The sequence below is a fragment of the Leptidea sinapis genome, chromosome 22, assembly GCF_905404315.1.
Source record: "Leptidea sinapis chromosome 22, ilLepSina1.1, whole genome shotgun sequence".
In the NCBI taxonomy this organism is placed as follows: domain Eukaryota; kingdom Metazoa; phylum Arthropoda; class Insecta; order Lepidoptera; family Pieridae; genus Leptidea; species Leptidea sinapis.
In genome coordinates, this window is record NC_066286.1 from 1,090,914 (window position 1) to 1,108,125 (window position 17,212).

At 35.7% G+C, this 17,212-nt stretch overlaps 1 protein-coding gene across 2 annotated transcripts in view; it reads left to right on the forward strand.

The window, feature by feature from the left end:
* LOC126970981 (neuropilin and tolloid-like protein 1) overlaps window positions 1-17,212 on the forward strand; it is a 287,957-nt gene that overhangs the window by 258,606 nt on the left and 12,139 nt on the right. For both annotated transcript variants that reach the window (XR_007730751.1, XM_050817145.1), the window contains exon 14: window positions 16,574-16,717. Coding sequence is in view for 1 of the 2 variants with exons in the window: in XM_050817145.1 (XP_050673102.1) it covers window positions 16,574-16,717 (144 nt within the window). In the remaining variant the exon portion in view is untranslated. The remainder of the gene's footprint in view (window positions 1-16,573; window positions 16,718-17,212) is intronic.

Below are 17,212 nucleotides of genomic sequence, written 5' to 3' on the forward strand. Positions count from 1 at the left end.
AAATAGATATACGGCATGTGTTAGATGTAAATATAAACTTATAATGCCTACTACTCGCCTAAGTCGAGTTAGTAAGTCTTTTGTTAGGGTTTTGTTGTAAAACCATATACACACCATATGGTTTTACAACAAAATCCCAGAAAATGTTCAAAATAAATGTATTACGAAATTCAAAAGAATTGTCAAGAAACCTTTGTGTGGTTAAGCTTACAACATACATGAATTCCTTAATGATACCAAATATTGGGTATGGAGCGACCTCGCACAGGCTATTAAATAAAAAAAATAATTGTATGGTTTTACATAGTAGCCATATTTATTTATAAAAAAAGAAGCGCACTGAGTTTATTGCGCCCGTTCTTCTCAGGTCTGAGACATACCTTTTGGAATGGGTGGTAGTTTTTGACTTTCAATAAGTGATATTATTATATCATATTTTGAATAAAAATATTTGAATTTGAATTTAAATTTGTAAGTTAAGATGAATGTATACACTTTTATAATAAAGTCAGATCGGATAGCCTGGGACTAGATTATGATTATTTAAAAGAAAAAGCAATGACAGTACATTATTGTATATTTTTATTAAAAAACGCGCAAACAAAGAATGCTGGGAGTTTCTTGCGCCGCTTCTTCTCTGTCAGAGCGCCATTTGTTTCCGAAGCGGTAGCAGTGTCTAATATATTAGAAATGACATAAAAAATAAATGCCTTTGTATGCCTTTTAAGATGTACAACTGTTAGAGATCCATACACATCAATAACTAAGTACAATCTATAGATCTGAGCCTCTTACTGTCAATGTGCCTGTGATAAAGATTCCCAAGTCATATGGTTCAAAACATTGTTGATAATAATAATAATAATATTGACACACTTTTTACACAAATTATCTTGCCCCAAGTTAGGCATATATAGCCTGTGTTATGGGTTACAAGACAATGATATATTTAATACAATATACTTACTTAAACATACATAAAGTCATATAAACATACATAAATACATTTAAACATCCATGACTCGCAAACAAACATTCATATTCATCATATAAATGATTGCACCTACCGGGATTCGAACCCGGGATCTCTAGCTTAGTAGTCAGGGTCAGTAACCATTCGGCTATATGGGTCGTCAATATTATAGTCACATATTGCTGAAAACTCTTTCCCTTAGTATCAAATAACATTAGATTAGTCAGCACACTCGTTTTCTGGAAATCTGAAATCTGAAAACAGAACAATTTGAGGTTTCCCTCGCAATATTTCGGTAACATCAGAATACGTCCACTCTTGAGGGAAAAACAATAAAAGATAGCGGAGTTTTATCTCAAGGGAGTTCTGACGTCATTGCCTTTAGGGTTAGCTTTATCCACTTTACGCCGAACGTCGTCAGACACGATCTGATAATTGTGTGATAGGAAACTTGGGACTTCGTGACGATTGCCTTTGGGTACAGCTGATTTATAGGCTAGATAATGTTTAGATAGAACGCTAGTATTAAACTGTATCGGTGTTATTCACCAGTGGGAGGCTCCAGGCACAGGATGCCGGCTAGATTATGAGCACTACAACCGCGCCTAATTCTGCCGTGAAGTAGTGATGTGTTAACATTATTGTGTTTCGGTCTGATGGGCGCCGTAGCTAGAGAAATTACTGGGAAATTGACACTTAACATTTAATATCTCAAGGTGACAAGCGCAGTTGCGGTGCCACTTAGAATTTTTGGATTTGTCAAGAAACTTACGCGGCGTTACATTGTAATGGGCAAGGCGTATCAATAACCATCAGCTGACAGTCCTGCTCGTCTTGTCCCTTATTGTCATAAAAAAATTAAACATGGCTAAGACACGTCGTATTTTGTTAAACAGCGACCTAAGTATAACAACCGCAGTGACCTAAAAATAACGAAGTCCACATTGGAGTTTATCTTTTACAAAACAGTATTTAGCTTGTGTTTAACTAAAACGTCGTTAAGCATAACATAAACTGAAGTGTACAGGAACAATTAAACGAACGTATTGTTTGTCACCTATCAACATATCTAAATCTTCCATAAAAATGTGTTCTATCCGTTAGACACAGCTTTGACAAACTTCGACTCGTGCTTAAATATAAGCAATGTCTAAAGATTGTTAAACTCTAACCAACAGAAAGACACAGCTTTGTAACAGAGCTTTTTTAAAACAAGTGTTCAACACAATATGTACAACTAGTTTATCAACAAATTATTATATTATTACAAATCAAAGTAAGGTTACCTTTTTGCAACTGGATTTCTAAAAATCCTTGTGAGTTGTACTTTTGTATTCAGAAAAAAAATACATAAAGGAGGAGGAGACTTCGCCACTTTTCCCTACTGGCCGACAGTCTGGTGCACTCATTCAATGGACCGCCCACAGCGGCCTTAATTTGGTCGGTCCATCACATAAGCGACCGTGCCAGCCCTCTGGTGCCCACTTTACCCTGAACGCCAAGGTGTTCAATGCACTCATTCTCGTGCCAGGAGACGTGTCCGACTCTGTATTAACATCGAAAGGCGTTGGAGAGGCCAAGTTCTTGGAGAATGGAGACGTTGGTGCGAAACTCGGTCCATGAAACTCCTAGCATTCTCCTCCAGCACACATATATATATATCTCTATCACTACACCGGCTTGCTCGTTTGCATAATCCGCTCCCAACTCGTTCGAAGTACTCCTATGTCTTGAAGTCGTTTACTAGACCTTCCTAACTACAATATCTTTGCCATCCCGCCATCATTTTCAATTCTCTCTATTTTCCCACCTCTTGACTCCTAGATTTACACTCTATTGTTCGGATTTTGTAAACAAAATATTATTATTATGTTTCATTGGTTGTTTTATATTTTTTAACCGACTTTAAAAAAGAAGAAGGTTATCAATTTGTCAGTATGTTTTTTTTATGTTTGTTACCTCAGAACATTTGACTGGGTGAACCAATTTGGATAATTCTTTTTTTATTTGAAAGCTGGTGCTTCCCGTGTGGTCCCATTGCAATTGGTCCAGATCTGACAGTTGAATTCATGAGAAAACCATAAAAGTCTTAAATTTGCTATAAGCATGTGCGCGACATATTCAAGAATAATTCAATATGGCGCCAACCGATTTCGATGATTATTTTTTTATTGTAAAGAATATACTAAGTTTGGTAACTTTTCAATTCTTATGAGCAAATTAGCGATACTCGGCCGAATCTTTTTTATGATATCCGGATATTTGAGTTACCTACCGTAACGTCGTTATGGTCAAGTAATTTTCGTAGTCGAATATGATGATCAATGGATCAACTCCTTAACGACTAACGTATGGGTGCAATCTGTGGCAGGATCTGTAACAGTCTAATCTCATCAAATTGCAATTCGCTTACGTTCATTGCTGCATTGAAAAATTTAGTAGACCTACACATATTTAGACAAATTATTAGTTAGTGTACTTCAGATTCGTGACGATTGCCTTTGGGTACAGCTGATTTGTAGGCTAGATAATGTTTAGATAGAACGCTAGTATTAAACTGTATCGGTGTTATTACAAAGAAATTCACCAGTGGGAGGCTCCTTTGCACAGGATGCCGGCTAGATTATGGGTACTACAACCGCGCCTATTTCTGCCGTGAAGTAGTGATGTGTTAGCATTATTGTGTTTCGGTCTGAAGGGCGCCGTAGCTAGAGAAATTACTGGGAAATTGACACCTAACATCTAATATCTCAAGATGACGAGCACAGTTGCGGTGCCACTCAGAATTTCTGTTTTTTTTTATGGAATAGGAGCACAAACGAGCGTACGGGTCACCTGGTGTTAAGTGATTTTGAAGGTACCCATGTCGTATCGTCCCGGAAACACCGCACAAGGAAGCTCATTCCACAGCTTTGTAGTACGTGGAAGCAAGCTCCTTGAAAACCGCACTGTGGAGGACCGCCACACATCCAGATGGTGGGGATGATATCCTAATTTGTGGCGTGTCGTGCGAAGGAGGAATTCGGCGGCAGGAATCAGGTTGAACAGCTCTTCGGAACACTCCCCGTGATTTTTCAAGAAACCTACGCGGCATTACATTGTAATGGGCAGGGCGTATCAATAACCATGAGCTGAACGTCCTGCTCGTCTCGTCCCTTATTTTCATGAAAAAAAAACATATAATAATAAATAATAAGTAAATAAAACACTTATAAATAAAAATAAGAAACGATTTAATAGGCAGGGCGTCTTAATAACCATCAGCTGACAGTCCTGCTCGTCTTGTCCCTTATTGTCATAAAAAAATTAAACATGGCTTAGACACGTCGTGTTTTGTTAAACAGCGACCTAAGTATAACAAACGCAGTGACCTAAAAATAACGAAGTCCACATTGGAGTTTATCTTTTACAAAACAGTATTTAGCTTGTGTTTAACTAAAACGTCGTTAAGCATAACATAAACTGAAGTGTACAGGAACAATTAAACGAACGTATTGTTTGTCACCTATCAACATATAATCTAAATCTTCCATAAAAATGTGTTCTATCCGTTAGACACAGCTTTGACAAACTTCGACTCGTGCTTAAATATAAGCAATGTCTAAAGATTGTTAAACTCTAACCAACAGAAAGACACAGCTATGTAACAGAGCTTTTTTAAAACAAGTGTTCAACACAATATGTACAACTAGTTTATCAACAAATTATTATATTATTACAAATCAAAGTAAGGTTACCTTTTTGCAACTGGATTTCTAAAAATCCTTGTGAGTTGTACTTTTGTAGTCAGAAAAAAAATTTACATAAAGGAGGAGGAAACGAGCAAGTTTAATAGGAAATTCATTACATTACAAATAAATAACTTTGATACACATATATCTTTCTTCTTCGTCGTTACACTTTTGACGGAGCGGTCGTAGTCATCACGAAGTGAAATCTTTTCGCGAGACTTCGCCACTTTTCCCTACTGGCCGACAGTCTGGTGCACTCATTCAATGGAACGCCAACAGCGGCCTTAATTTGGTCGGTCCATCACATAAGCGACCGTGCCAGCCCTCTGGTGCCCACTTTGCCCTGAACGCCAAGGTGTTCAATGCACTCATTCTCGTGCCAGGAGACGTGTCCGACTCTGTATTAACATCGAAAGGCGTTGGAGAGGCCAAGTTCTTGGAGAATGGAGACGTTGTTGGTGCGAAACTCGGTCCATGAAACTCCTAGCATTCTCCTCCAGCACACATATATCTATCTATATATTTATCTCTATGACTACACCGGCTTGCTCGTTTGCATAATCCGCTCCCAACTCGTTCGAAGTACTCCTATGTCTTGAAGTCGTTTACTAGACCTTCCTAACTACAATATCTTTGCCATCCCGCCATCATTTTAATTTAATTCTCTCTGTTTATTTTCGCACCTCTTGAATTCTAGATTTACACTCTATGGTTCTCATTGTGTAAACAAAATATTATTATTATGTTTCATTAGTTGTTTTATCATTTTCAACCGACTTCAAAAAAGAATGAGGTTCTCAATTCGTCAGTATGTTTTTTTATGTTTATTACCTCAGAACATTCGACTGGGGTCCCATTGCAGTTTGGTCCAGATCTGACAGTTGAATCCATGAGAAAACCATAATAGTTTTAAATTTACTATAAGCATGTGCGCGATATATTCAAGAATAACTCAATATGGCGCCAACCGATTTCGATGATTTTTTTTTATTGTAAAGAATATACTTAGTTTGGTAAGGTTCTGATTATGAGATCCATGACAAAGTAACGGAACTTTTCAATTCTTATGAGCAAATTAACGATACTCGGGCCGAATCTTTTTTATGATATCTGGATATTTGAGTTACCTACCATAATGGTCGTTATGGTCAAGTAATTTTCGTAGTCGAATATGATGATCAATGGATCAACTCCTTAACGACTAACGTATGGGTGCAATCTGTGGCAGGATCTGTAACAGTCTAATCTCATCAAATTGCAATTCGCTTACGTTCATTGCTGCATTGAAAAATTTAGTAGACCTACACATATTTAGACAAATTATTAGTTAGTGTACTTCAGATTCACTAAAAAACAAAAAAATAAAATTTATAAAAAAACAACCGACTTCAAAAACACTATTCCAAATGGCGTGCGTACAAAGTACACATGTCAAAAGTGAAACTTCTTTGAAAAACTAATTTCTAAGACTCGATTATATCAATTATCCTAATCTGTTCTCTAAACAATTGTTTTTGTCAATATTAGAAATTATTAGATGTTCTATTTAATTGCGGCCACTCGCTGAATCTGCACGATAGAACGCTATTAGGGAAGATTTTCTACTTTTTCGCGGCCGCGTGCTACACCTGCACTATACAATGCTAGTGGGGAGGATGTTCTACGTTTTCGCGGCCGCGCGCTGAACCTATTCGATATAACTCTAGTAGGAAAGATGTTCTACTTACTCGTAGCCGCGCGGAAAACCTGCATGTTACAACGCTAGTAGCGAAGATGTTCTATTTACTAGCGGTGCCATATGCTTCATGCTACGTTCTCCCTTTCTCACTCTATCTCGATCGGTCTCAATCTCCTTCTCCCTCTTCTTGGATGATAACATTTTTGTGACACTTTATTGGCACATATAGACACTGGAATTCAAAAATGATCCCAAATTCGTTCTCTGCACCCGCGAGAACCTCGAATTCGATATCCATATTATTGAAATCATAATTTTATGTGACGGCCATCTTGGATTTCAACAATGATCGCAAATTCGTTCTCTGCATCCTCGAGAACCTCGGATTCGATATCCATATTGTTGAAATTATAAATTTGCGCGGCGGCCATCTTGGATTTCAAAAATGATCGCAAATTCGTTCTCTGCACCCTCGAGAACCTCGGATACGATATTCATATTGTTAAAATCATAATTTTACGCGACGGCCATCTTGAATTTCAAAAATGATCGCAAATTCGTTCTCTGCATCCTCGAGAACTTCGGATTCGATGTCCATATTTTTGAAATTATAAATTCGCGCGGCGACTATCATGGATTTTAAAAAACCTGCATGATACAAGGCTAGTAGGGAAGATGTTCTACTTACTAGCGGCTGCGCGCTAAACCTACACGATACAAGGGAAGCCCGAGAGTAATAAATACTCTTCCTCAATCGGTGTCAATCGCTCTCTCCCTTAAACAAAAAGCTCCTCCTCTTCTTGAACAAAAACTGTCCACATTTTCGTGACGCTCTATTTCGTTTCGTTTGTAAAACTTTTACCCTCATGCGCATGAGGAAGCTAAAGAGGTGTCACTTCAATAATTGCGTATTTTTATACAATCTAATTCGTTAATCTAATTCTAATTACGATTATTGTTATTTTTGGAGTCGGTGTTGACGGTAGTTACAAAACTACATACATAGTTATAGGTGAGATGTGCTGGAGTCGCACGCGCGAAGTAAGGAAGTGAGAGGACACCGATTGTGCAAAGGAGCCTTCCACTGGTACTGATTGTTAAATATATTTTACTAATAATAAATAATATTTTCACTTCTCATGCTCTGAAATTGCTTATTTGTGCACAAAATCGATTTTTTTGCACGAGTGCATTAACGTATCTACTCATAAATGTTAAGGCAAATAAAATGAACCATATAGCCAAACACAATAATGAATTTAGTGATAGAATTTGTTATTTTATAATATTTGCTTTAATTTATTTGCCTCGTGTGTTAAAAACACAGACATAAAATATATAAAATTTTAAATAAAAGTACGGTTGGTTATTTAATTAATTAAAAAATATATTTTAAAACATCAATTTAATAGTAGGCTGTATATAGGTCTGGAGCCCAAGCCTAATATCAATGTCGTAAGATTTATAAACAAACAATATTTAGTAGTGAGGACAACAATGACGTCCTTATGTATAGAACGTCATTGGAGGACAGTAATGTTGGGAGCAACTTTATCATTTCTTCTCAATGTATTAATACTATATTTTGTAATCAAAAAGTGTCCGCTGGAGAAGTGTCTAGTCTTTATTAGGAACGGCAAAGAAATACAAGCGCAGATGCGACGCGTACACAAGGTCGTGTATGAAGGTGCGGTGCTCATATTTGTCAATGATAAAGTATATTTTATGCAGATATTCCATGTCCAATTTGACTTTCATATAATACAATTCTAATAAAGGAGATTGACCATACACGGGCCATGATTGTGTCAGAGAATAATATATTATTTTATAATGTAAGTTACATTTTTACATTCAGTTTGGGACAAAAAATAAAGTGCTTGATATCCTGAGTATTTTTTTATTTTAAAAGTACTTCATAGTATTGAAATAATAAAATCGATTGCTATGAATCGAATCATAATCAAGAGTGACATCTTCATTGTACTTTTATTGGAATAATATTTCTCGCTATACAGTTAAAATCGAATCGAGATAACTCTGTGTATCGTGTATCTAGGTTTCCGGTTTCAATACTTGAAACTGAATGAATACCTACGCGTTATTCGCAACAGAAAAGGATATTTGAATTTTATTTATTATTTCGAGTTCAGATACTTATTATACTTCCTCCGTATATGCTAAGACTTTTTATTGGGTGTATTATGAATTTACTATGTGTTACGAAGTATTGTACCTAGTTACCTTATTAAGCGATTATTTACTTATTTAATGGTATACGTGGATCTTACACCATTCTATAAATATTGATTGGTTTGGTACAGAATAACTCTGTAGGTAGGTTGCCCACCATAGGCAGTAATGTTTAGACATTGCTATTATTTAAACACGAGTCGTAACTTGTCTAAGATGTGTTAACGGATACATCATATTCAGAAGATTTTGACTATATATTTGACAGCTGTCAATAATTGCGTTCCGTTCCTTTACTTATTCCTGTACACCTCAGTTAATGTTGTGCTTAACGACTTTTTAGTTAAACACAAGCTTAACACTATTTTACAATAGAAAAAGATAAACTCCAGTGTAGACATCGCTATTGTTATATCACTGACGTTGTTATAGTCTGTCTAACAAAACTCGTGTCAAAGCCATGCTTAAATTTTTTTTTGTATTCAAAATACACTCTTACTTAATATACAAACAATTGAAATAGCATCATTATTGTTTCATGCAGTGATCAACTTCTCCAGGGAGCTAGAGGCTTTTCAGTGGATTGTACTATATTAATACCTTTAAGTAAAGCATCATCTGCGTTTATTTATTTTGTTCTTTGACTGTTATAATCTAAATTAGACCAACGTACCATTGACACGTTAGCCTAGTTAAATGACAAGTTGTGAATTAGGACGATCTAAGAATAACCGTCTCTAGTAGATCTTGTCCTATTTCATTATATAAAGTGTCATAGCAAATTCCAACCAAGAAATTAACATTTACCTTAACAGCTCGATTTGTTAATTCTACTTCGAATATTTTCATTAGTCAGTGCGAATACTGTACAGTTAAAAGATTGATATGTATGTTATTATAACTGAATTTTTACATTGATTATCTCTAAACAATTTGTTTTGTTTTTAAAGTGATAACAATTTTTTGAACAATGCGGGACTCGAACCCACCACCTCTGGCGTTCCGTGCCAGTGCTAAATATGCCGTCGGTAAATTCGTCGTGGCAAAAAGTAGATGCAAATGTGACTTATAATACAGACTGACCTCTCAACTCTATTAAGGAAATACAATCGCTTAAAATAAAAGCAGCGCAGGAGCGATCGTCGTGGAAATCTTTGGGTGGGCCTTTACCAGCAGTGGAAGTCTTCCAGCTGATGATGATAATAAAACTAAAAGAGTCACTTATACTCTATGTACAAAAAAAGGCCCACTATGGCAAAAAGTAGTCCAAGACAGAGGGACATGATATGCTTCGGAGGAGGCCTTAGCCAGAGACGGGTTCCAGTAGTATAGTAAAACCTACCTACTAAAAATCTAAATGTTTTAAGTTTTATATTAATAATTAAAATGTTATTTATTTATAATTACTCTACAGGATGGTTTTTTGAGAAGGGCGGTGATGGCGAAGTCGGTAACAACGAGACTAAGAGGAAAGTCGTGAAAGGATTTTCGTCTTCTGTCGAAGATTCGATTTCTGTCTAAACTTCAAGAAATTAAAAAAAAAACTAAATATGCAGTTATTGGTTTCTTATCAATCGAGGGCATGACTCCCTTTACAACTTTTCTCTAAGTGTCGTAGCTTCCGACTTGGCCATCACCGCACTTCTCAAAAAACCACCCTATATTATATTATACACCACAGAATGTCCAATACATTGGCGGCATTGTAAATTTTAGTCCTCAGCAACCACAATAGGTAAAGACCCCAAAATATATCAAATTAAAATTCAAATTCAAATATTTTTATTCAAAATAGGATGTGAAATCACTTATTGAAAGTCAAAAAACTATCACCCATTCCAAAATGAATGCCTCAGGTTGAGAAGAATGGGCGCTCCCTTTGGAAAGGTTTATAAAAAAGCATAAAATATTTGAGTTTGTTTGTTTATATGGGGGATTCAAAGCTATTCAGGTTTATTTCAAAGAGTTACATTGAAAATGAGGTTTGTTCACTAGAATGTTTTGAACAAATGGTTTGTTTACATTACGAGCCACGTGCTTTTGTTTGCAAACAAAGAATCAACTGTTTTCACGTTTCAAGTTTTAACTACAATTATATATGCTTAACCAGGCATGCATGGACGGGCAGGAGACACTTCTACAGTGGGGATGTTAAGGTTCTTCCTCGTTTAATCAAACTATGAGACGAGCTTCGAAGTGCGTTGTTTTCAGGAAGATACGATATGGGTAGGTTAAAAAAAACGCAAAAGTATTTACTTAACATCAGACCCATACGCTCTTTCAGTCAAATCCCACCAACAATAAAATTATATTGATAAGTATCTTTTATCTTTAAACGAGCAATTCTTGTATATAAATAAATATATGATCTGAATCTCGGAAATGGCTCCAACGATTTTAATGAAATTAAGTAAGTATACAGGTAGTTTCGGGGGCGAGAAATGGATAGCTAGGTTTCAATTTTAAAAAATGTAGTTTTATCCGTATTTTAATGAGAAACTGCTACAATAACATTAGAATACAAAGGTAAATTTCGCCACTATTTACAAGACTTTAATAGCTCAGACATTGGGAGATCCGGAAAGCAGAAGAACCCGGTTCGAATCCAGATCTCCTATTATTTTTCTTTTTGTTCAAGTTTTGTACATTCTTAAAAATCCGAGCAAGCCTCGGTCGTCCAGGTACTGTTATATCTTAAAACTAGCAATTCTTGCATATTATAATATGTATATATATAATCTGAATCTCGGAAACGGCTCCAACGATTTTCATAAAATTTTGTATATAGGGGATTTCGGGGGCGAGAAATCGATCAAGTTAGGTCTTCCTACCTGGAAGGTCTACCGGTCTTCCTTCCTACCTCTATTATGACAAATGCAAGCTATGAGTTTGGTAATAAAAGTCCTGCATTCCATTGGGCTTGGAGTAGCGCGCGAAATTTCCCTGTTCTTATAAAATTAATCTTAATGGCATCCAAACGACCCGTCGCGACCTAAATAACTTAATAGAATTGAGGAAAGTCTTTGATAAATTTTTCGACACCCGCGTACAGTCAAACACTTATTACTAGAATGAAAGGTGCTCATTGATTGATGTTATTATTGAGTTCGTCCTGATGGAGTCCTCGGAATACAGTTAGTTTTTCAGACGTAATAAGGTTGGCTCTACCTTAAAATTAGAATGAACACAAATGCTCGATAAGTTATTTTTATAAAAGAGATTTGAGAACTCTTTAGAAGAAATACTCCGTCTGAGAATTTTCAACGAAAACGCTGTCCCTTAAGCCGTAAGCCCTTTGAGGTATAACAAAACAATGTATTGTGTATCTTATAAAGGTTTATTATTATATAAAACCCCGCGGTGGTACATATATGTCTATCTATCGTTAAATATACACAGAGTAAGACAAGCAACACGATATACCACAAGAAAGGTAATTTAACAGACTATAAAAGTGAAAATATTTAACTTTTAAAACTTTATGTGTGTACAATACGACAAGCAGTCAAAATGGCGTCAGCCGTAAAAATTATCTGTAGCAGTCGATTTAAAAATTGGTTTTTGTATTATCTGCGATGTTTTAATAACTATTCTATAACTAATTAGAAACTTTGAAATATGTTTTAGTAATAAAAAATTACTACATTCATTACTAATAATCGAAAAGTTATTTGTAGGTAAATCTAAAAATATCATTAAATATGCATGACTTTTACGAAATTTGTTTAAATTACGCAGTATCTATTGTTTATGTTATTTAACAAAGCGTTAGCTTGTTTAAAAACAAAAGTGTCGACGATCGTTTTTATAAACAAACCGAAACACTTGAAGCTGTAGAAGCTGTTCATACAAATGATCATTTTATTACTACATAATTTATTATAAAATCAGTCAGAAATTCGTTTTATGTTCACTTCTTAACTCGTTAACTTTGATTTTACATTTCTGATGGCTTTAGACTTCATTATTCCCAAATACCTACACCATTTTCTTTCTATTGACAGAACAGCGTCTATGAGGTTCGCTACTAATATTTAGGTATATTAGAAATACGGCGTTGTAAAATTTATTTCTCAGCAACCACAATAGATATAAGCCCCTTTAATATATGGTAAAGTCTTGATGAGAAAAGCTAAAAATGATAGAGTTTTGGTATCTAGCTGGACGGGAATGGTTAGGGTCAACTGTACTCTAAAATGGAGTATTGTACACTATATCATGTGGACATACTCTATAATCTATAAAACTAATAGAGTATGTTAAAATATTCTTTTAAATAATAAAAAGTGCAAAAAATACCTTTATAATAATATATAATAAATGATACCCAGTCCAGTCCCTGGCCCATGAGTGTCGTAAGAGGCGACTTAGGGCATTTACCAGAGGCTCCTATGCACAGGATGCCGGCTAGATTATTGGTATCACCAAGGCACCGTTTCTGTTGTGAAGCAGTAATGTGTAAGCATAATTGTGTTTCAGTCTGAAGGGCGCCGTAGTTTGTGAAATTAGTGTGCAAATGAGACTTAACATCTTATTTCTTATGTATTCATTGTAGTGCCGCTCAGAATTTTTGGGTTTTACGAGAATCCTACGCGGCACTAGATTGTAATGGACAGGGCGTATCAATTACCATATCATATAAAAAACATACTGGTCAGCTGATGTTCTATGATCACCTCAGCCCACACTCCCATGTACAACGCCTGCGATGTTTGACAAAATCTCATTAAAAGCTACTTAAAACTATGGTCTGTCTATATTTGCAGTAAGCTCTTTATAAGAATACAATCATCTAAATCTATAGTTTCTTACCTAATGAGTCAAATCAAATTAAATCAAAGCAAAATCACTTTATTCATGTAGGTCAACGTTCGCAATAAATGGACGAATAACTCAAAATCACACCAACAGATTTCGATAATTCTTTCTAAGAAAGGATATACTTCAAGGGTAGTTTGATGAGAGCTTGGTTAGGTTCTGACTATGGGATCAATGAAAAAGTAACGGAACTCTTCAATTTTTAGGAGAAAATTAATGATACTAGGCCGAATCTTTTGTATATTATCCGGATATTTGACTCACCTACCGTAACATCGTTATGGTCAAATAATTACCGTAGTCGAATATGATGATCAACGGTACTCCTTAATGGCTTACAGTAAGGGTGCGATCTGTGGCAGAATTCCTATCTGTCTATAATCAAATTTCAAAGAGCTTACGTTAATTGCTGCATAGCAACATGACGCAAGCGTTTTATATATTTTTGCACTCTTCAAAAGTCTCTTTTTAATTAATTGTGCTTGAAGTAGTAGTCCCTCTGTTGAGATAGGCGTTTATCCCAGACTTCGTTTGTTCTCAGATGAGCAACACATTTGAAATAAAAAATGAAAATGAATTTATTTTGGAAGAAAAACTGACACATTCACACAAAAAAGTTAATGAGAACAAAATATTTGCTTAATCTAATACTTAACTTACTTAATACAAAAGAAACAATAGCAAAACTTAATGTGGCACTGGTCCTCGAAAACTGGAGTCCACTTAGTTATAGTTGTGTCCATATATTATGAGCACAAAACTGATTTTCAGTGACCCCATTATGTGTGAAGTTTGGAGCTGAACTGACATTTTTTAAAAGCAAAATATAATTAAATGTGTCACTAAAACAAATATTATACAAAAATAGATTTCTAATAAATACGAGTAGCTGTTTTATATAATACTATGAAATTTAAACAGTGCTCACCAGGGCGGGAGATGTAGGGAGATATGGTCATTAACGTGTATTTTTTTCTAAAATTCGAGACTATATAAGCCCCGTAGCTCACATGAAAGCCGCAGTGTGATGCTTGGGAGAAAAGAGCTTAGCCTTTACAATGTTCCTTGTTATAAATTTCAACACCCTGCCCTCCTTTACCCATAACAGTTTCGAATAGATATAATATGCTGGCGTTTTTGTCTTTATAATTCCAAAAATTATACAAGCGAAGTGTAGCTGTCTTCGGCTTTCCATGTTCAGAATATTGGCTTCTCTAAGATACGGACTCACATGAGATGTGTGTGGAATATTCCAACAAAACCGGGCTCAGGTATTTTGCACTCGCTGTATAGTACGTTTTTAGTAGGTCTACCCATATTCTATATTTATTACAAACGCCGTCCCGACAGACGTTGTTCTGTATATAATAAATAAAATTATGTTTTTATATGAATTTGTCAATAATAAATATATCATCATAACATCAAAAATTACTTCGTAAAATATGCACCCTGCTATCGTAATGAAATTGTTTCACAGCAGAACTGTCAAACCGTGCGTCAATAAATTCTCTCATAGAAATTATGTATGGACACATCAAAGGAAACACAAATTTGTTGTTTTTATTTAATTTAGCAGCATTTTCCTATTTATTCACCTTTTAAACCTTCTCTGGACTTCCACAAATAATTCAAGACCTAAATTTGCCAAATCGGTCCAGCCGTTATCGAGTTTTAGCGAGACTAACGAACAGCAATTCATTTTTATGTATATAGATAGATAGATAAAGTCAATCAAATTATTAGGACAATATTATGTAGTTACAATACGTGTACATACATTACAAAAGATTTATATTAGTCAATCTTCGGATACCCTTAAAACGAATAGCCCACCAAATACTGTTATCGATTTCCAGAAACAAATAAACAAGTTAAGTGTAATTTTTCAAAATATAAAGTATTCGTGAAAAGTTTAATAAATCGACAAAGGTACAAACCATTCTATTCGACATCACAAAGGGATACCAAACTTAGTGGTACTTTATTAAATAGGAACCCTTTGATACAACAAAGAACATAGACTAAGTATTTTGAGGCATATTTTATTTTCATTGCTGATTTTCTCGTAATGAATTCCAACGTTATATATATATTAATTTCAGTTTGAGTCCATGTTTTAATATAAGCCTTAATATAGGCTTTACCTTTGATGTGCGTAAATGCAATTGAATATTGTTCTCCAAATTCAGTAAAAACTTTTGCAAACAACAACCAAAGCCTTAATATTACGATCTCCATTCTGTTTCACTCGCTTACACATTTATACTCTATCTGCCTTATTCATAATAAAACGCTTTTCGAAGGTATAAAGCTATATTAGTTAAAACGTGTTTTAAGCCTTTCGAACGTTCGATAAAATTCCTTATTTATATTCGTTAGATAAATCTCCCATAACTAATACGTCTGTATAGTACGCAATGTTGCCATTTCGTACAAAAAGCATGATTTCAACTAATATAATGAGGAACTGTCAATGGAAACAGACATCTTTTCAATGTCAATGGTTTGCCAGTTGTCAAAAGTCACTGTCAAAATAATTTCAAACTTAAAAAATCAAAGTTTAGAAGTCTGTCGGTTGTCAATCTATGACGGATATCGAAAAACTTTGAGCTGACCGATGTCGGCCATGTTTTTTAGCGATAGAATGCTTAAACTAGGTTTATAGAAGGGTCCTAGCTACTATAAGTCACGTCAGCTTTATCGAAGAGATAATGAGCGTTTTAGCTCTAATATGCGATTATGAATACCATTTTTTAAGTCATTATGAATAAGACAGTATCTCTTTCGTTTCATAGTTTTTGTGGAATCAGCCTGAACTGTTTGAATGTCTGCTTGTATCTTATAGCGTAAAGACAAAGAAAAAAGAGCGCACGGATCACCTGGTGATATTTGATCACCGCCGTCCACGTTCTCTTGCAACACCAGAGGAATCATAGGACCGTTGCTGGCCTTTAAGAAGGTGTACGCGCTTCTTTTGAATGTACGCATGTCGTATTGTCCCGGAAACACCGCTCAAGGAAGCTCATTCCACAGCTTTGTTGTAGCTGGAAGGACGTCCTTAACAACCGCACTGTGGAGGACCGCCAAACTTCCAGATGGTAGGGATAATATCCTTCTTTGTGGCGTGTCGTGCCAAGGTGGAATTTGGCGACAGGAATGATTATTTCGATTGTGCAGGTTCCGGTACCAACAGCAGAGGGTTTTCCACGTTCGGGTACTCCGGTGCAACGATAGCTCGGCCTTCGCCACCTGTTACCAACAACACCTCGCAGATCACCATTGAGCTGCTAAAACAGAATGCTCCTCAAGAAAGTAAAACACGTATGTAACTGTTCATGTTTGGCTGACAGACTCACATTTTGATCTTGTGCTCATAAAATTGCCATCATATTATGTGAGTCACAACACAAATGTTTCCTCTATATAATATTAGTTTGGATGTTCATACTCACATACATATACCCTAAATGTTGGTAGTTTTTGAGATGTGAAAAAATATTTATTCTGGCGATTCAAAAATTCTTTTTTTTATACTGGCGGCAGTTCTGGAGTTTTTTTTTTATGAAAATAAGGGACGAGACGAGCAGGACGTTCAGCTGATGGTAAATGATACGCCCTACCTATAACAAGCAGTGCCGCTCAGGATTCTTGAAAAACCCAAAAAATCTGAGCGGCACTACAATTGCGCTCGTCACCTTGAGACATAAGATGTTAAGTCTCGTTTGCCCAGTAATTTCACTCGCTACGGCGCCCTTCAGACCGAAACACAGTAATGTTTACACATTACTGCTTCACGGCAGAAATAGGCGCCGTTGT